This window comes from Lithobates pipiens, unplaced genomic scaffold, assembly GCF_037356315.1.
Source record: "Lithobates pipiens isolate NorthernLeopardFrog02 unplaced genomic scaffold, aLitPip1_a1.2 Scaffold_18, whole genome shotgun sequence".
Taxonomy (NCBI): Eukaryota; Metazoa; Chordata; class Amphibia; order Anura; family Ranidae; genus Lithobates; species Lithobates pipiens.
This window is the reverse complement of record NW_027507758.1, coordinates 340354399-340375620: the sequence shown is the minus strand read 5'-3', so window position 1 is coordinate 340375620 and position 21222 is coordinate 340354399. Positions and strand designations below refer to the sequence as shown.

The window sequence follows — 21222 nt, the reverse complement described above, 5'->3', positions numbered from 1 at the left end:
CAGCTACCTAACTGGCTGGCGCTTGTTCTACCTACTAGCAACGATATCTCACCGGCAAGCACATCAGCCAAGCCCCAGAGGTCACGCCGCAACCATCGATCTCAACGCAGAAGACCACAAGCTATCCAGGACAATGAGCCATGATCCCTTTTTGTTACCCCGACCCCCACCCCCCTTTTTTTTGAGAGGCTCATTTTCCGGGTGAGAGACTACCCGAGACCTGGGAGGCCTTTCTGACATGTAAGTGTGGTTTGCAACAGACTTATCGATTTGCTCTATTTATTGTTGTACAAAGGGCACTGTGGCTACCATTGGATTTCTTAACTCTCCTGGGCTACCATTAATGACACTGCCCAGTTGGCCGGGGTTTGCCCTGCCTTTTCCCTCGGCAGCGATAACTCAGAGGTGAACCCTCCTTGCAGAAGACTGCAGGCTCCTCAGGACTAAGAACTTTGAGTCCCTGGAGTAAGAATGGTAGAATTCTGTTTTTTTTTCTTCTCTTTTTCTTCTTTGTTTTTTGTGTTGGTTTTGTCCCCCCATACATAATAGTCTTACCTCTGACAGATATGATGGTTTTTCCCCATCTCCATTTGATTGATGGAATACAGGCTCTCCTGGAAAATGGTTCCTGGCCCTCCTAGCCCCAAATACCTTTATCCTAGATCAGTTTTATACAAGTGAGGGGTAAGGGGAGGGCATATAGACCTATCCAGTGAACCCACATCAAGGCCTCCAGGGTGGTCAGACCCACCTGGCCCTACAGTTGTAGACTGGAGAAGGCAGTTTCAAACACTTATTCTGAGACCCACTACCCCTTGGGGTCCTTTAACATAAAGGAGCCTGCTCTACATAGGGGTAAACATGGGTGCGCCTAAGTCATGATGTCTCTCTTCGCTGGTGCTCGCTGCTGCTGCTGGTGGGGGGGGGGGTGACCCCTGGAGCAAGATTGGGCTGGATAACTACCAGCTGAGGACAGGTAGTGGTTCCCCTGTGCACAACATAGCCCCGGCTCATTGGGGGCGCCCCCCTTCCACTGGCATAGAGTTCTAGTGCAATGGCCGATTATATGTTTTCAGTCATAATAAAGTATAGAGATATAGGTCTATTTAGAGATGGCACTCTGCTACATGTAGTCCCCCTCCCCCACTCCTTTCCTCCCCCCTTTTTATTATTACTGCCTTGTTTTGTTTGGGATCCAGGGGACAAAAGAGGCTGTCTTCTGACATAAATGCCCTGCCTTGGGACCCGAGGGTTGTCCCAGCTGGGGCTTCACCCATTCCGGAACATGGGGGTGGGGTAGCGGCTTGCTCTAGTCGGGCTTTGGCCCGGGGGGAGTGAGCGGTCTCTTCATTGGATGGAACCAATGACAGGGCTATGTGACTGCTGGAGAATGTTTATAATGTTGCTAACGTTTACGGAACTAAGTTAGTTTTTTTTTTTCTTCTTAAAAAAAGGACAATTTTTTATCTTGTGTTTCCTACTGGTGCTTTTTCTATAATGAGAAGCTGAATATACTAAAGCGGTTAAAGACAAGACCACGTCTAGTGGGGAGTAGCTGGGGGGGGAGGCTACCGCTTCCCCCACTAGGCCCTAGCTGCCAAACTAGGTAGTAGCTCTACATTCAGAGATTTTGTTTTCTCTCAGCTCTTCCTTGTTCTCCATTCCTCTCTCTTCCCTTTTCTTGGCCCCCCTCTCCACTTCTCATCGGCTCCCCTAGCCTAGTCAGCCATCCCCCCTCCCCTCCCCCACACACTAACTATCGTTCTAGTTCCTGGCGAGGTCCAGTGGCCCATCACTGACCTATCAGGGATATCTCTGAAGATAGTGTCCTGGAATGGTAAGGGCTTGAATGTCCAAGAAAAGCGAACCAGTTGCCTCACTGATCTTTGGAGACAAAGGCCACAGGTTGTATTTTTGCAAGAGACCCATTTCCGGGCAGACAAGATCCGTAAACTTAACAACAAGCATTTCCCAATAGCGTATCAGTGCTTCACCCTCCTCAAAATCAAAGAGCACGAGTATTCTCTTGGCCAAAACTTTTCCCTGGCAGCTGATAGACCTCCACACTGATCTTGAAGGCAGATACCTCTTCATCAAAGGTAAACTTCAGTTGCAGACATTTACCTTCGCAAACCTTTACCTGCCGAATGTAGACCAGATGGAGATACTTGAATCATGCCCGACTGCCCTGGCCGCCTTCAAGAAGGAACACTGGTGCTAGGAGGAGATCTTAATCTTACCATTGAGCCTCGCAAAGACTCGTCGACGGGCTCTTCTGCCCTGTCTCTGAAATCCCGGAGTTGAATCAGAGAAATGCTGCACTTTTATCGATGAGTCGACATTTAGTGTATCCTTCATCCGCAAGAGAGGGATTATACCTTCTTGCCAGTACACGGCTCATACTCTAGGATAGACCTCCTCTTGGTCTCCCACACTACGATCCCACTTGTCTCTGAGGCTCAGATTGGGCATATTGCACTCTCAGACCATGCTCCAATCTCCATAACCACAGCCATACAGAACCCAACACCCAAAACGGCTACATGCAGACTAAGCTAATCCCTTATTCAAGATCCTGAGGTTAGAGCGGACATGCACGAGAGCTAGGACTCTTCGAGAGTAACAAGGACTCGGTCCCTAATCCTCTATCTATTTGGTCAGCACATAAGTGCTACGTAAGAGGAATATTTATTAAACATGTTCACAGACTGAAAGTGGCCAGAGAGAAAACATTGTCCGAGTTGCTGACAAAGCTGCATAATTGTGAAAAACGCCATAAAACTCACCCAGACAGAGCCCTAGAGGTAGAGGTAACTAACCTTTGAGAGCAAATCAAAGAGCATTCTTAATTCCACTCCAAGAATAATCTCTTGAAGGTATGCAGAACCTTTTACGAGTTTGGAGATAAATGCAGCAGAACATTAGCGAATGCCATACGAACCCAACGTAACCTTTCCTACATCCCTGCCTTATCTACTCCCGCAGGAACCAGAATCCATGACTCAGCGGAAATTGCAGAGTCCTTTCAGGTTTTCTATGAAGCTCTCTATAATCTGCATTCTCACCTTTCTGGAGATCATCCCCAGAATAGCTGAGAGGCCACAGAGACTTGCCTGGCAGCGGCAGACCTGCCTTCTCTTAACGAGGAGGAGGTCGACTTACTTTCGCACCTTACGAACTTACGAATGCCCTGGCTGGTGCTCCAAGGGGGAAGGTGCCTGGTGCTAACGGCAGGGGCGTTGCTAGGTGGCAAAAGGACCAGGGGCTTCAGCCCAGAGTCCAAGCCGGAAACGGGGGGGGGGGGGTGTTGTACGTGTTTTTTTTGGCTGGGCTGTGACACTGATGGTACACTTTTTTGGTAGTAGGCGGAGTTGTGTTATAATTAGGGGTGGGGCATGCGGTTATAGGTGTGGCATAGTAAAAAAGATAAAATGCGGCGTGGTTTACGTAAAATAGTGGGCGTGGCTTACATGGGGCATGGCTCGAAAGGGTGTGGTTAGTGTCTGAGATGAATGCGGGATGGAGAGGGAAGGGGGGGGGGGATGGAGGGACAGCAGCCCCCCGATCCTACACCACAATAGCAATATGTCTTCCAGAGTTTGACAATCAGCAGATAAAGATACTCCAAATACCTGGTGTTAGCGCTTCAATCATCCCAGCGCCATGGTTGTTATGGTGTCAGGATGATTGAAGCGCATTATTTCTATTATCACATTGTAATATGAAATGAAATCATTCAACTCACCATAATGTGTGGGATCAGTGGGAGCCCTGAGCGCGTCACTAGCCACGTTGCCTGCCACCAGATGCCCCCTCAGAGCAGCCTTCCTCACATCTGGTGTCCATCAGCGGAGCCTTCCTCACATCTGGTGTCCATCAGCGGAGCCCCTCCTAACATCTGGTGCCCCTCTGACATCCAGACTCTGATTGCACCCCTCTGACATCCAGACTCGCTAGCGCCCCCTCTGACATCCCATCCACAGACTGGCCCCCTCTGACATCCCATCCACAGACTGGCCCCCTCTGACATGACATCCCATCCACAGACTGGCCCCCTCTGACAGATCCCATCCACAGACTGGCCCCCGACATACCGTCGTTCTCGTTGCCGCGCGGAGACTAACTTTGAACTGTGGCGCACAATTTCTCTATTGAAGACCAGCTTCTGGTCTTCTTAAAAATGCGGCGTGGTTTACGTAAAATAGTGGGCGTGGCTTACATGGGGCATGGCTCGAAAGGGTGTGGTTAGGTTCTGAGATGAATGCGGGATGGAGAGGGAAAGGGGGGGGAGGGATGGAGGGACAGCAGCCCCCCGATCCAACACCACAATAGCAATATGTCTTCCAGAGTTTGACAATCAGCAGATAAAGATACTCCAAATACCTGGTGTTAGCGCTTCAATCATCCCGGCGCCATGATTGTTATGGTGTCAGGATGATTGAAGCGCATTATTTCTATTATTACATTGTAATATGAAATGAAATCATTCAACTCACCATAATGCCGAATCAGTGGGAGCCCTGAGCGTGTCACTAGCCACGTTGCCTGCCACCAGATGCCCCCTCAGAGCAGCCTTCCTCACATCTGGTGTCCATCAGCGGAGCCTTCCTCACATCTGGTGTCCATCAGCGGAGCCCCTTCTAACATCTGGTGCCCCTCTGACATCCAGACTCTGATTGCACCCCTCTGACATCCAGACTCGCTAGCGCCCCCTCTGACATCCCATCCACAGACTGGCCCCCTCTGACATCCCATCCACAGACTGGCCCCCTCTGACATCCCATCCACAGACTGGCCCCCTCTGACATGACATCCCATCCACAGACTGGCCCCCTCTGACAGATCCCATCCACAGACTGGCCCCCGACATACCGTCGTTCACGTTGCCGCGCGGAGACTAACTTTGAACTGTGGCGCAGTTTCTCTATTGAAGCCCAGCTTCTGGTCTTCTTAAAAATGGCGGCCGGCGGAGACATTGTCTCCGCCAGCCGCGGACCTCTAGCGGCCGGCGGCGAAAAACGGGAAATTTGAATTTCCCGGGACAAACCGAATTTCCCGGGAAATTCGGGACCTTTGGCAACTATGACTGATGATAGTGACCTACCTACACTCACCTGCCTGACCTACATACACTGGACATATACATACACTAACGGTAGTGACCTACCTACACTGACTTGCCTGACCTACCTACACTGACATTTACACACACTGACCTACCTACACTGACATTAACACACACTGACCTACCTACACTGACATTAACACACACTGACCTATCTACCTGCCGTTCGCGCTCCTTCTCTCACTATTTTATAATTACTAACCCCCACCAGTCCCCACAGCGCCGCACTGCGCATGAGCGTGAAAGAGCCGCCACGCTCCTTCTCGCTCATGCGCAGTGCGGCGCCGTGGGGACTCGGGGCTAGTAATTATAAAATAAATGTACCAGGCTTGGGGCTTTTCAGGGACACATTCGGGGCTTCAGCCACTGCTAGCCACCCCCTACCGACGCCCCTGCCTGACGGCTTCACAAATTCCTATTATAAAATGTTCCAAACTCAATTGGTGATCCACTTTGTCATTGCCTTCAACGCAATACTAGATAATCATGCCGTACCTCCAGACCTGCTGCAAGCCAACATCTCTGTTATCCCTAAGCCCGAGAAAGTTTCACTTCTCTGTGCAAGTTATAGGCCTAGCTCGGCCTAACTAACTACAGGACCCCCTTGGTGTTAGCGTTCAAATTCCGGGGACACAGTCCCCTATGTTGGCGTGGCACACAGAATGGCACAATACTTCACATCTTCTGGGAGTGCGCAGTTTTGACCCCTTTTTGGACACAGGGAATCAACCACAAACTTACTGATGTTGACCTTCAGGACAACCCAGCAGCAATACTACTGAATCTGACTCCATTGTCCAGTAAGCGATATCGTAAATCCCTATTTAAACACCTCCTGAATGCAGCCAGGGCGTGTATCCCCAGTATGTGGAAGCAGCGGTCCCCACGGACAGTGATACAGGGGTTTGCTAGGGTTTGTGACATCCAGTGGATGCAATGAGTTGCGGCTGCTTCAGGGGAAAGAGAGGAGGAACACAACGCTCGTTGGACACATTGGGACCTGTTTCGCTTCTCAGATGAATACAAGTCCTAAACTTAACCAGACTGTCCCTGGGCGGAATGGGCCCGTGGGTCGTTGGCCTCGCCAGTGCTTCATACACATCCCCTTTACTGTTATTTCCCCACTCTTGCTCCTCTCTATCGCTATCCCTTCCTTTCTTTAGTGACACCATTGGTGTCACTCACACTTTTTCATAACTAAGAAAATCCCCTGGATTGCAGTACCTAATTTTGGTACCACTCCCATGATCCTAGGAGTGAGTTCCATATTCTAAACAAAAGATGATGTCTAGAATCAGTTTATTTACACTACACTAACTCGATATCTGCACAATAGGGGTAAGCTAGTCTTGTCCCCCGAGGGTCATCCTCCACCTAGTTGGTCATACTTAATAATCAGCACATGTCTATTGGAAATATTTTCAGCTTATGTTTATATTTATTTCTGGACAGGTGATCATGCAACACTGTACTCATATGAAATTTTTATCATTTTTTTTCCACACAAATAGAACTTTCTTTTGGTGATATTTAACCTCCTCCCGCCCGCCCTATAGCCGAATGACAGCCGTAGAACAGGCGCTTTCGTCCGGGTGGCCGTCCCTGGACGTCCTGATGTTTACTTCCACAATGCGCGCCGCTGCGAGCGCGCATCGGGGAAGTTCTGCGTTTGCCGTGTCCCCCGGAGACAGGCAAACACAGATCGCTGTAAACGGCCAATCACAGCGGCCGTTTACAGCGCGATCGGCGTGTACAATGTGAGATGATCTCATATGTAAACATATGAGATCATTTCGCAGCGCCGCTCTAGCTCCTCCCACAGACAGCGTGTGAGGAGGGAGAGATGAACGGCTGCAGCGGCCGTAAGTGTGAAAAAAATAAGAAAAAAAGTACCATCCGCCCCAGTGCCATGCTCCCCCAGTGCCATCCTGCCCCAGTGCCATCCGCCCCAGTGCCATCTGTCAGTGCTATCTGTCCCCAGTGCCACCTGTTGTCAGTGCCATTTGTCCCCAGTGCCATCTGTCATGAGTGCCACATGTTAGTGCCATCTGTCATCAGTGCCACGTATCAGTGCCATTTGTCATCAGTGCCACCTGTCAGTGTCACGTGCCATCTATTGTCAGTGTCACGTGTCATCAATGCCACTTATCAGTGCCATCTGTCATCAGTGTCACGCATCATCGGTGCCATGTATTAGTGCCATCTGTCATCGGTGCCACGTATTAGTGCCACGTATTAGTGCCATCTGTCATCAGTGCCACGTATTAGTGTCACGTGTCATCAGTGCCACGTATTAGTGCCACATGTCATCAGTGCCACGCATAAGTGCCACGTGTCATCAGTGCCACATATAAGTGCCATCTGTCATCAGTGCCATCTGTCATCAGTGCCACGTATAAGGGTCATCATTGCCACGTATCAGTGCCATCTGTCATCAGTGCCATGTGTCATTGTCCTGGTGCTCCAGGGCCTTCAAAAGTGTAATAGGTAGTCAACAAGTTAGATGTGTATTTTATGCTCCTAGAACACCTGATGGCGCTCCATGCATGTTGTGGTAATTTGTGGTATACACATGCCATGTGAGAGAAATAACCTATTACAATGACAATTTTGTGGGAAAAAAAACTGAAAAATCTTAATTTTGCAAAGAATTGTGGGAAAAAAATGACAACATCAAAAAGCTCACTATGCCTCTTACTAAATACCTTGGAGTGTCTTCTTTCCAAAAAGGGGTCATTTGGGGGGTATTTGTACTTTCCTGGCTTGTTCGGGTCACAAGAAGTGAGATAGGCCACCAGTACATTAGATGTGATCAATTGTGTGCGATTCGCACCACAGCTTGTAGACTCTCTAACTTTCACAAAGACCAAATAATATCCACTAATTTGGGTTATATTTACCAAAGATATGTAGCAGTATAAATTGTGGTCAAAATTTATGAAGAAAAATTGATAATTTGCATAATTTTGTCACAAACAAGGAAATATGCGTTTTTTTTCAAAATTTCGGTCTTTTTTCATTTATAGCGCAAAAAATAAAAACCCCAGAGGTGATCAAATACCACCAAAAGAAAGCTCTATTTGTGGGAAAAAAAGGACAAAAAATTCATTTGGGTACAGTGTCGCATGACTGAGTAATTGTCATTCAAATTGTGAGAGCGCTGAAAGCTGAAAATTGGTCTGGGCAGGGAGGGTGTTTAAGTGCCCAGTAAGCAAGTGGTTAATCACTACTGGGTTGGTGGCACTGAGAGGTGGCACTGATAAGGCAGCACCAATAGGTGGCACAGATAAGCAGCTGTGATATGCATTGGTGGTGGGCACGGATGAGGTGGTGGCGGTGACTCTCCCTGTTTGGGTCCGATGTCTCTCCGACAGAAATTGGGGATCGGCATTATTTGTTTATTTTCTCACGTTGTCAGCGTGAGGGAAAAAAAAGTCGATTACAGATCTTCTGTTTACATCACGTGATCAGCTATCATTGGCTAACAGCTGATCACATGGTAAGGGGCCAGGATCGGCCCCTTACTCAGATCTGTGATCAGCCAAGTCTCATTGACTCACAAATCACAGAGCGTGCCCCGCAGGTGGCTCAATCTCGAGAAGACGTACATGGATGCCCTCCCAGCAATTAAGGCCCATGATGTAGCCATCTTTCAGCTATAGCGCTGGCAGGAGATTGTTAAAGTATATGTGACCCCTCACTTTGTAAAACAACCCATTTGGTTTAACCCCTTGCCTTCCAGCACACAACGATGTACGTTGGCACAATGGCATGGCTGGGCGAATGGGCATACAGGTACGTCCCCTTTAAATCGCAGCCCGCCACGTAGTCCATGTTCCGCAGGTCCCGTAGACTCAATGTCTGCCGGTGGCCCACAATCGTGTCACGGAGCAGCAGAATGGGGAAATGCCTTTGTAAACAAGGCATTTCCTTGTTCTGCCTAGCAACATGGCAGGGATCTACTGCTCCCTGTCATCAGGAGCAGGGGTCTCTGTCATGTTCTAGTGAGACAATACCCCCCAACAGTTAGAATCATTTCTTTGGACACACGTAACCCCTTGATCGTCCCCTAGTGTTTAACCTAGGGTTGCCATCTTTTCTTCAAGTCAAACCCGAACTCTTTAGCAGGGCACGGAAATTTTTTATTTATTTTTTTTAGAGTAAAAACTATACATATATTTTCCTATTAAATAACATTTCTAATCATATGAAGTTAACAAGAGTCCCCCTTTACATCAGTGTCCACAGAGTTCCCCTTTTACATCTGAACTTGCAGAGTTCCCTTTCACTGTAAAGGGGGAACTCTGCAGACTCTGATATAAGAGAGAACTCTGGGGCCTCTAACATAAGGGATCCTCTGGGAACCCTGATTTAAGGGGGGACACTGAGAAGTTTGATGTACGGAGAAGACTCTGATGTAAGGGGAAACACTGTGGCCTCTGGTGTAAAGGGAAAATCTGAAGTAAGGGGTGCTCTGAGAACCCTGATTTGCCTTATTGTAATCACTCAGAGGCAGGAGAGAGAAGGGGGGAAAATTCTGTCCCAGACAGGGATGGGTGGTGAGGTCACTCACCCCTTGGCAATCAGCACCTCTCATCCAGATGTATCTGAGGCTACTGGACTTCAAATTTCCGACCCAAACTTTCCTTTTCTGAGGCACAGCGCCTGGGATTGGAGTGTGGGCAGACAGAGGGATAGGGGCAGGAGGAAAAGGTGCAGATTGAGCCCTCTCTCCTCTCCTGTCTCTGTTTGTTGGCGGGGGAGGGGGGGGGTGTTAGTGCTGGCTTTGAGCAGTGTGAAAGTGTAAAAGACACACTCAGCTTTTTTTTTCTTTATAAATCTTTTCACTAAATTTTATAATAAACAAACAAAAAACAACATAGACATCATACACATTGAGCCTAGAATATAATAATATGGTTTTAAAATCTAATATAACAACTATTAATCCAAAAAAAAGAAAAAAGTGGGGGTGAGAAAAGAAACAATCATTCCCTTTTTCCCCAGTGACCCCAAACATTCCTTATATGGGAACACCCATATTATAAATAATGGCCCCCATGGGCATTAGATGCTGTATACGGTGTGGCCAACCACTTTTCCCACACGTTATTGTACTTACTAGGACAACCCCCTATTCATGTAAGTATCTCTATACAATGGGAGATTATTAATATTATTTTTTTAAATTCTTTATTTAAATTACTTTTTCAGTTACAATATAAAATATATTATTTTGCAGTTTCCTATATTTCTCAATATCTTAATGATTATACATACCACACCAATTCTTTTGTAACCCCTCCACCTTAATTAATTTTCTGATGTAAGGTGGGCCCTCCAATCCTTCCCCTTCTGATAACAATTTATATATTCGGGCTATGTTATTTTTTGATTTTTCTCTCAAACAGAGCCTTTGCAGGGGCCTTTAAGCTTCCTCGCTTCGCATTGGTTGAGGTAGTTTAGCGATAAAATGACTTGGTTGAAGATACCGCCAGGCATCAATCCTCATGAGATCGGTGTCTGTGCTCAGTGTTTGAAAGGAGGCTAATTTACCTTTAATTAATAGATCTTTTACTTGTGCGTTTTCTTTTATTATCCATTTTCCCCCCACCTCCTGTTTTCCCGGTGTGAAATAATCGTTTTCTTTAAGGAAAATTAAAGGTGAGTTATAGCTCCGTTTATTTTGTATGTGGATTCTATCCCATATTTTAAGTGAGGTACGTGTTATCTCGTGTGTGTTTATGCCTATTTGCCTATATTGTGGAGGGTTCCATATTATTCGTCCTAGTTGTGCTTGGCTCATTGCCTTTTCTAAACTAACCCACCTCTTGTCGTTTACCTCTTTCGCCCATTCCACCACCCTTGTGAGGACCACTGCATTGTAGTATTTTTTAAGGTCCAGGACTGCCAATACCCCCTGTTTTTTCCCCCCTGCTTAACACCGCAAAAGCAATTCTCGTTTTTTTGTATTGCCATATATACTTTGAAATTAGTCCTTGGGGAGATTATTATTTACCAATTGTTTCCAGTATAAAAGCGTATTGCGTTCTTCCAATGCAACGCAATAGCTTTTCTTGCATAGAATAATGTTATATTAGCAAACACTCGCTCAAACACTGTAGGAAGAATAGTCTCTACCTGACCCAGTAAGCAGACAGCCATTAAAACCGGTAAAGGAGCAGAAGTGATAGAGTTCAATAAATCCACCACTTCCACCCAAATAAATAACTATATATGGGCAATGTCCAGAAAATCCCCCTGAATTGCTCCACATCGCCAACACTCTGAAGAGCAGACAAGATTAATCTTTGGACATTTTCACTTATGGATGTACTCACTTTTGTTGCCAGCAGTTTAGACATTAATGACTGTGTTGAGTTATTTTGAGGGAGCAGTAAATTTACACTGTTATACAAGCTGTACACTCACTATTTTACATTGTAGGAAAGTGGCATTTTTCTGTGTTGTAACATGGAGATATAATAAAATATTTACAAAAATGTGAGGGGTGTACTCGCTTTTGTGAGATACTGTATAAAAAAAAACATAAATACTATTTTTTTTTACGTGATCGCATACTGTCTGTTCCCAGCTGCATAAGAAGCTCAGAGAGGAGAAACTTCAGCACACTGATCTTCCCAATGAATGTATATGGGGGGGATCAGCACAAGACTAATCATTGGACAACAGGCTGAGTTCCCAGCACAGCCAGAAAACTGACCACATTGTGCTCTCATGCCTAGTGTGGCCAGTTTTTAAAAGGAAAACCAAGGGACCGGCGGGACCACCAATTGCATTTCACACAAAGGAGCAATACAAAGAGAACAGGATACTTTTTCATACAAGGCCCCACAACCTTGGCTCCATGCGAATGAGTAAGGGTACCCCTACTCATTCACCAAAAACAAGTCAGTGGAAAATAAAAAGAAAACAAAAATTAAAACGAACCCCCCATGTACATCCATCATCAATCACATCATCCAGCGGTGTAGGTCCACGTCAATCATGATGAATGACAGCTGCAGATGGTGGTGGTGCTGATACCCGACCACTCCCGTCACACTTGCGAGGGTGGGATTATCAGGCTACGTCACTGACCATATATGAACATATTCATATTAGGTCAATGATGTGAGCGGGTGACCCGGCCCCCTACGATGTAATTAAGCAAAAATGGACAATGCGACCGTGTGTATGCTCCATCGGAATTTAGCTGTCCGAATTTCTGCCAGCCAAAAATTGATAGTATGTACTCAATATTCCAGACGGAAAAACGTTCTATTGGAAATTCAGATCATGTGTATACAATTCCGACACGCCAAAAATCACGCATGCTCAATTACGAGACAGAAGCTATTGGCTATTGAACTTCCCTTTCTTAGTCCCATCGTACGCATTGTACGTCACCGCATTATAAACGATTGCAATTTGGTGTGACAGCTTGAGCCGAATTCCATTGGGAAAGCCATTAGAGCTTTTTCCAACGCAAATTCCGATCGTGTGTACGTGGCATGAGTGTAAGGAAACAAGAGGCAGGGACTGCCTGTTCACAGTGCTGGCCCCAGGAGCCACCACTTTAATTTACAAATTGATATTTATTGTAGCAAAATGTAATGAAGCAGGTTCATAAAAGGTAATATGATAATCTGCCCACCCTAACTACCCGTAACTCTATCCCATTTTTGCCCTTGGCATAGCCTGCTAAGGAGACCACTATTAAAGCAGAACGCCACCCAAGAAGAGAAGTTACACTATAGGTCCTCCTCCTCTTTAAAGCGGGAGTCCGCCGTTTTTTTTTTTTTTAAAGCCAGCAGCTACAAATACTGCAGCTGCTGACTTAAAATAATGACACTTACCCTCCCAGCGCGCCCGCGATGTCGGCACCCGAAGCAGATCTCTCGATCGTCTCTCGGGTGCTGCCGCTGCCATCTTGGGTATGGGAATCAGGAAGTAAAGCCTTGCGGCTTCATTTCCCGGTTCCCTACTGCGCATGCTGTCTCTGGGATCGTGTGTTTCCCAGGAGACAGTGGGGGACCTTCGGAAATGCAGAATCTACGCTGGAAGTGTGTGCAGATACCTGTACTGTCCAGGTACCTGCACCCCCCTCCCCCCTGAAAGGTGCCAATTGTGGCACCGGAGGGGGGAGGGTTCCAATGAGCGGAAGTTCCACTTTAGGGTGGAGCTCCGCTTTAACATTTGGCACATTTTTGGAAGGGGGGGAGGAGCAGGTACCTGGTTTTGAGTTTCTCACCACTCCCTCCCTGCAGTCTTCTGGGACATGTCACAGGTCCCAGAAGGCTGCGGAACCATTCACAATGTGCAGCAGGGCTCGCATATGTGCAGTGGGAAGCCAGCTGTGAAGCCGCAAGCTGTCAGTCAGGTGCCCACAATTAAGATGCCTGGATCCTGGGGCAGATGAGTGTCTGTTTATTAAGCTCCTAGATGTTAGATGTCTAGATGTGCTATTTTACAAGACTTTTTTGGTGCTTTTGCAGAGTTTTTGTACAGGTGTTTTCAAGGTTAAAAAGGTCACCAATGTAAAAGCAGTAAAATGGCTGTAAGCTGTCAAAAAAAAAAAAAAAAAAAAAGCTCATGTACGTTCTTTGCGCGATCATTTGTGAACAGGGGCCATTGAAATGAATTTAATTTGTCTGAGCTGAGGTTTAGAGAAGAAAGTGCCTTAAGGCTATGTTCACATCTAGGCATTTTTGGGCATTTTCCTGCTCTAAGGCTCAGCTCTAAAAACTCCCAACAAGACAAATCCCATTCATTTCAATGGCCGCTGTTCTGTCGACTACAGAAAAATGCCCGTTGCTCAAAAAAGTGCATGAGCTTCTATTTTGGCAGATTACAGGCATTTTATTGCTTTTGCATTGGTGACCTTTTAACCTTGAAAACGCCTGTACAAAAACGCTCAAAAACTCTGCAAAAACGCCTATAAAATAGCAACGCCTAGATGTGAACGGAGCCTTAGTCATCAGCTTCATTTTTTCTAGCTGCTGACTTTCAATTTTCATAAATATGACAGGAGCTCCGCTTTAGGTTTTACACCAAACATAAGGTATAAAAAATACCAGAAAAACAGCAATTGTATTATGTTGAATGACAATATTTTGAATTATTTCAGCTTAAGTGTCAGGCTACCCATAGTTCTCAGTGATGCATATCACGCCTCTAGATAAATGGTCAGTGTAAAGTGTTCTATAAATTGTGTGAAGTTCATCCAGTTCCTGATGAACCAAATAAAATGTGGTCAGTGGATGGCTCTGCCCGCCCCACTACGTTCAACAAACGTCGTTTGACCAACTTGTGTTGAATAAGCCTGCCAGAACATTTTTGACCAAACAGTGTCTACACCCAGAGTCCCTGCAGGTCTTATCCAGCTTAATGAATTTGCTCTAAACATAACATTTATCTCCAAAACTAACCTTTGACTGTATTTCCTTCATTGCATTGCTTAGGCACCATAAAGAATGGAAGGAACTTGAAATCTCTCTTGACCTTTGTTCCCAGCCAGCTGCCTATATTCATCCCATCTCTTGTCTTTGCTGGCCAGCTCTGCCTGATTTCTAAGGCAATCACAAGATCCACCTCAATGTTTGTTGGCCTATTCTTAATTATGAGCGTCACCGCAGGACTGGATGGATTTCTTCTCTTTATAGAAACTGGCATTCCTGAAAAGAGATGTAAGCAAAATCAATCCAGACAAACAAAATGCAACATTACGACTGCATAAGATGAAAATATATTGATGAGATCCGCACTCCAGTCTGTTCCTCTTCTAAGTCACCTTATTGGATCATCCACAGGGCAGCCATCAGAAATTGTGGGGCCCCTTAGACAGCTTTAGTCCTGCTCCCCCCAGGCCTGACTGCCAACATTCCCCAGGGCCTGCCCACTGGCTATCCCACCAAATCTGCCCACTAGCCATCCCATCAAGTCCTTCCGTGCACACACCTTTTATTTTAACACCTACAATGTCCTATATGAAAATGAATAGTGTATTATAAGTCATCAATACTTTCATATTAAAATTTTGCCCAAAAGAGACATCCCAAATCAGCAGCTGTACGCTTGCAGCCCCCCTCACATTTGTAAGCTTGAAGACCCAGTCACATTTGTACGATCGCAGCCCCTCTTCACATAAGTTCTCTCTCAGCCCCCTCACACTTGTATGTTCTCAGCCCCCCTAACACCTTTATGTTCTCAGATCCCCTAACACCTGTTCGCTCTCAGCCCCCACATCTGTACGCTCTCAGCCCCCTACACACCTGTAAGCTCTCAGCCCCCACATCTGTACGCTCTCAGCCCCCCACACACCTATAAGCTCTCAGCCCCCACATCTGTACGCTCTCAGCCCCCCTAAGCCCTTGTACACACGGTCGGACATTCCGACAACAAAATTCATCGGATTTTGTCCGAAACTTGTGTTGCATACACACGGTCGGACAAAGTTGGCAGAAAAGTCTAGGAATTTGATCTGAGCATGCGTTGCACTTTGTCCGATCGGAATTCTCTACACATGATCGGACAAACTCTGATCGGATCATGTTGTCGGAAAGTTTTATAGCCAAGCTCTCAAACTTGATTCGTCAGATATTCCGATGGAAACAGTCCGATGGAGCCCACACACTGTCGGATTATCTGACAACATGGTCCGATCGGACATTTTCCATCGCAATGTCTGACCGTGTGTACAGGGGCTAACACCTCTACGCTCTCAGCCCCCTCACACACACACATGTACACAGGCAGACGCACACACACACACACACACACACACACACACACACATATACATATGTACATAGGCACAGACACACACATATGTACACAGACACACACACACACACACACACACACACACACACACACGTACACCACCCCACCCCTGTTCCTCTTCAGTTGTACATTAGTCCTTGCTAGGAAGGGGCTGTTCCTGGTGACAGCTCTTGTGCAAAACACACAAGGAGTGCACATGCTGGAATTTACTAGAGGTGGCAGCAAAGAGACAGATGTCAGTGACAAAGCAGCAGCTGCTGACTCGCACACATTCTGAAAGCCAGCACGACCACGGAGCATTCTCTCATCCCCGCCAGACAGCCAGGCCCTTCTAGACTCTTGGGCCCCTTACAAGTGTGTGGGCTGTATCCCCCTGATGGCGGCACTGATCATCCATAATACCTATACAGCCATAATGTCTCCACCAAAGTAACCATGTCCTCTTTGATGGGCTTCACTACATTGTGGCTTGATCACAAGATTAGTGCGAACAGTTAGTGGGAGCAGGAGGAATGTATGGCAAGGGCTGTGTGACCAAGGAGCGGGATTAGAGGACTGTGACGGATCCAATCCCACACTCCGATTGAGTGCTTCCGTCAGTATACCACTTCCTAAGTCTGAATATAGATATCAGATATTCCAACCGCTCACAAGCACAAATCAAGATGACACTTGCTTAGCTGCTCAACATGGACTGATTTATTAGAACCAAAATGACAAGTATATATAATAAGTAAAAGACTAAAACCTAACCTAATTAGCATGAGCTAATTATCTAATCATTGACCCAGACTAGTTGTCTGAGAGATAAGACTTTTCTGGGTAAGACTGTCTCCTAGCTCACTGATTGACTATTCAATACACATTACCATAAACAAACACAGGGTTAATTAGCACAAACAACAATGTGTTGAATACTCTTACAAGCCAGACTAGACTAAATTACACAACAGACAGGTGACTGGAGTTGATGACCTTAGCATCTAACAGTTTGTGTCCCAACAGTGCGATTCAGTCTATTGCTAATATGGCAAATACATATCCAGAGTCTGTGTGTCTTGGGGGGGGCGGGGGGGGGGACATGGATCTGAATCCAAGTAACACCACCTCAGGGGTCCTCAGGCATACAGCTCACAAAGAGCACCGTTCCCCCAAATGCCAGGGCCCATAATCGCAAGGCAAGAGGTTTGCATTCTGTCCCCTCCAACAGCATCTGTCCTGGCTAGGTCTGTCACATTTCTCCCCTTTCGGCAGGAGACTAACACAGGAGGAGACCCCAGATGGGTTGACTCCGAAGTTAGTCAGTGATTCCAGTCCCCCAATGCCGGTATGCACAGAGTACCCCAAACAAATTGGTCCAGAGTATTCCTCACCCAGCCAACCTCTGCCTCTCTCAGAGAACATATTCCCTGCTGGGGAGAGGCTTGGAGTGACCCTTCTCCCTCCAGTCTTTTCAGCCGCTGGAGAGAAAATAGGGTGACTGGGCTCACTCCATCAAGTTGTTGGGGATCTGGACCGACCGCCCAGCATCCCTGGGGTATACAAGTGGAGACTGAAATTCCATCCATCGATATCAGCTCATGCTGCAGTTGTGTGTAGGGGCCAGTAGCATTCTGTCCTGTTAGCCTTCAGCTGAGGACCCCACATCATCCACTCCAGCTGACTTTTGGGGAGTCAGGCCGACTGCCCCAGCTCCCTGGAACTCTGCAGCCATTACCAGTGCTAGGCAGAGGTTGGTAGCACTCTGCCTGGTTGCCAGCGCTTCAGCTGGGTTAGTGTCATCATTCTGGGGCGCCGTCTGCTGTTGGAACTCCCTTTCACTTGTATTGTCTCCCAGGTGCATGAACCCTTGTTGGGGAAGGAAAATGGCTGCTTCTCCTCCCTTCATTTCTGAAATCCACTGGGAGAGAGGGACCATCACCTTCTCACCTTGGGCCTCCGAAACTGCCACGGCTGTGGAGCAGGGGTCTGCAGTACTCTGTCCTGCTGCAAGTACTTGAGCAGGTGATGTGTAATCTATGACATCCTCTGATGAACAGTCCATTAAGTCCATAAATTCTGTAATCTGTGGCTGGAGAGATGGGACAACTGCCCCAGCTCCCTGGAACTGCACAGTTGCTGCCGATGCTGGGCAGAGTTTGATAGCACTCTGCCCCATTGCCAGCACTTCTGCTGGGGGCTCCACATCATCCGCTTTGGCTAACTGCTGGGGCAAGAGGCTGGATTCCTCCACTCCCAAACTGTGTAGCTGCCATGGGAGTGGTGAGCTGGCTGGTTTCCCTTTCCATTCCATCATCTGGCTGCTGGGATGACATGTCTGTGGTACTGTCTCCCAGGTGCACGGATCTTTGCTGGGGAGGAAAGACTGCTTTCTCCACCCTGGCCGACTGTTGGAGGAGGGACAACCAACACCTCCTCTCCCTTCTCCCCCTGTATCTGCTGCTGGGAAGTGTTCACCACCTTCTCACCCTGAGCCTCTGGAACTGCAACAGGTTTGGGGCAGAGGTCTTGGACCCTATGTCCAGTGACCAGCACTTCAGCTGGGGAAGTTCCATGTAATTCCACAGATACTGCTGTTGGTGCTTGGCAGAGCACAGTGAAGTTTGACCCCAATACCAGCTCTTCTGCTGGAGGCTCATCCGGTTCTTCTTCCTCAGCAGAAAAGTCTATCAAATCCCCTGTCTCTGCAACTGGTGTCTGGGGATAGAGTTTCACCATCTCCTGTCCGTGGGACCCAGAAGATGCTATCAGTGCTGAGCAGAGGTTAGCAGAGCTCTGCCCTGTTGCCAGCACTTCAGCTTTGGGGATGGCGATTTCCAGATTTTCCACTGCAGATTCTCCAGCATGCTGCTGGACAGGCACATTCCTCCATCCAAGATCATCCCATGCAGAAACAGGATCATCAAGGTCAGTCAGCACTTGCTGCATCTGCCATAAGGCCTCTGCATCCATAGCTGTGGGGGCAGGTTGGCAAAGCACACTGTTACTCTGCCACATTGCCGACACTTTAGCCAGGAGTCAACTTCAGAGTTGTCAACAGGTATTTCCTGATAGTCCCAGGCAAAGGGAGCCCAGCCCTGGCACTAATCAGAGTCTAGCAGCCGTCTGTAGGCGATCTCCAGCTCCCATTCCTGATCGGCCAGAAACTCCAAATCTTTCAGTGCCCAGTGCACTTCCGAGACGTTCAGTAGCCCTTTTCTGAAATCCATGATTTCATCCAACCGCCACTCCAAATCACTCACAAAGTTGTAGTCCCCTGTCAGCTTCACATACAACAGCCCCAGACCGCCGTAGCTTAAGCCTTCTCTTGGGCTGTCATCCGCTATCCAGGGATATGCTTGGGATACATGCCACCGGAGGGCTCTGTAACTCTCATCCAGCTTTATCTCTGCCCAGACCAGCCTGCTTAAGTCAGCTGTCTGCTCCTTGTGCAGTTTTTCTCCTAAAAACAGCACTCGCAATCCATACTGCGACCAGTACCTTTCCTGGTTGGATGGGAGAACTCTTCCCTGGTGATGCTGCTCACGGGCTAGCGCTTCCTTCCAGAGTTCGCAGCGAATAGAATCAAACCATCCCAGCAGGACCTGCTCTGATACTGGTCCTCTGTGCTGTAGCTGCATTCGCAACCTCTTTCTGAATTCCTCTTCAATGGCGGCTGGTATCTGTACCTCTCCTCCTCTCCTGCTATATGGACCTTGGATCCAGGTGGAGGTTTGGATGTTCCAGACTGCAGGAAGTGTCCCACTGCTTGCCAACAATGTGACGGATCCAATCCCACACTCCGATTGAGTGCTTCCGTCAGTATACCACTTCCTAAGTCTGAATATAGATATCAGATATTCCAACCGCTCACAAGCACAAAACAAGACTACATTTGCTTAGCTGCTCAACATGGACTGATTTATTAGAACCAAAATGACAAGTATTTATAATACAGTAGAAGACTCAAACCTAACCTAATTAGCATGAGCTAATTATCTAATCATTGATCCAGACTAGTTGTCTGAGAGATAAGACTTTTCAGGGTAAGACTTTGGTCTCCTAGCTCACTGATTTACTATTCAATACACATTACCATACACATAAACGCAGGATTAATTAGCACAAACAACAATGTGTTGAATACTCTTATAAGCCAGGCTAGACTAATTTACACAACAGACAGGTGACTGGAGTTAATGACCTTAGCATCTAACAGTTTGTGTCCCAACAGTGTGATTCAGTCTATTGCTAATATGGTAAATACATATCCAGAGTCTGTGTCTTGGGGGGGGGGGGGGCATGGATCTGAATCCAAGTAACACCACCTCAGGGTTCCTCAGGCCTACAGCTCACAAAGAGCACTGTTCCCCCCAAATGCCAGGGCCCATAATAGCAAGGCAAGAGGCTCACATTCTGTCCCCTCCAACAGCCCCTGTCCTGGCTAGGTCTGTCACAAGGACACTGGAGGCTAAGTGATCAGTGAGCAAGAGCAGGAAGAGAGGACACCAGGGACTGAGTGATGAAAAGAAGAAGAGGACACTGGGGGCCATGTGATCAGTGAGCAGGGTTAGGAGGAGAGGAACAGAGGACACCGAGGGCTGTGTGAGCAGAAGCAGGGGGAGAGGGCACCGGGGCCATGTGTTCAGTAAGGTAATAAAGTCGTGTGATTTTGCCACTATTTTTCGGCCGTGAGTTCAGGGAATGCCTGTGTAAACTTGAGGTCTATGGACCTCAACTCGCATTAAAGTCGGACCAAAGTAGTACAGGGACTACTTTAAAGAGTCACACAGATACGAATGGTTGTAATTGGGAATCATGGGGTACAACTTGTCATTGCGACTCTGATGTTCAAAGCCGCATAAGTGTGAAAGGGGGCCTAAGCGGGAGCACGAGAAGAGGATCACTGTGATCAGTGAATGGGAGCAGGGGGAAAGTGCGCCTAGGAATGTGTGATCAGTGGGAAGGAGAGAAGACCAAAGGCTATGGAATTCCCTCTTGGGGCTGTTTACCCATTTGTGCTCTCTAAATCCTGCACAGGAGCTTAGGTCTAAACTGTCATACAGAAGCATCGGAGTGTTGGACTTTTAGTTTCTGGAATTCTTTAAATGTCATCTTAACCCCCTACCAAGGAACTGGTCATTGCAACATGCCAGCCTCCAGGGCTGGGTTTGAGAGGCAGTTCTTAAAATAGTATCTTTTTCATTTATATTAATGTATATAGTTCATGCTTAAATGACTTACTTTAGGCAGGCTCCTCTCGGCCCCCATGTCACATGCCCCTTAAATTCAGGGGTTAGGGTGCTTTGGTGGGGTGCTAGAATAGCTTCACT

At 47.3% G+C, this 21222-nt stretch overlaps 1 protein-coding gene across 1 annotated transcript in view; it reads right to left on the bottom strand.

Annotated features, from left to right (window-relative positions):
* LOC143988102 (cyclic GMP-AMP synthase-like) overlaps positions 1-21222 on the bottom strand; it is a 161269-nt gene that overhangs the window by 47504 nt on the left and 92543 nt on the right. The window contains exon 4 of the mRNA XM_077487385.1: positions 14557-14802. Within this exon, the coding sequence (XP_077343511.1) occupies positions 14557-14802 (246 nt within the window). The remainder of the gene's footprint in view (positions 1-14556; positions 14803-21222) is intronic.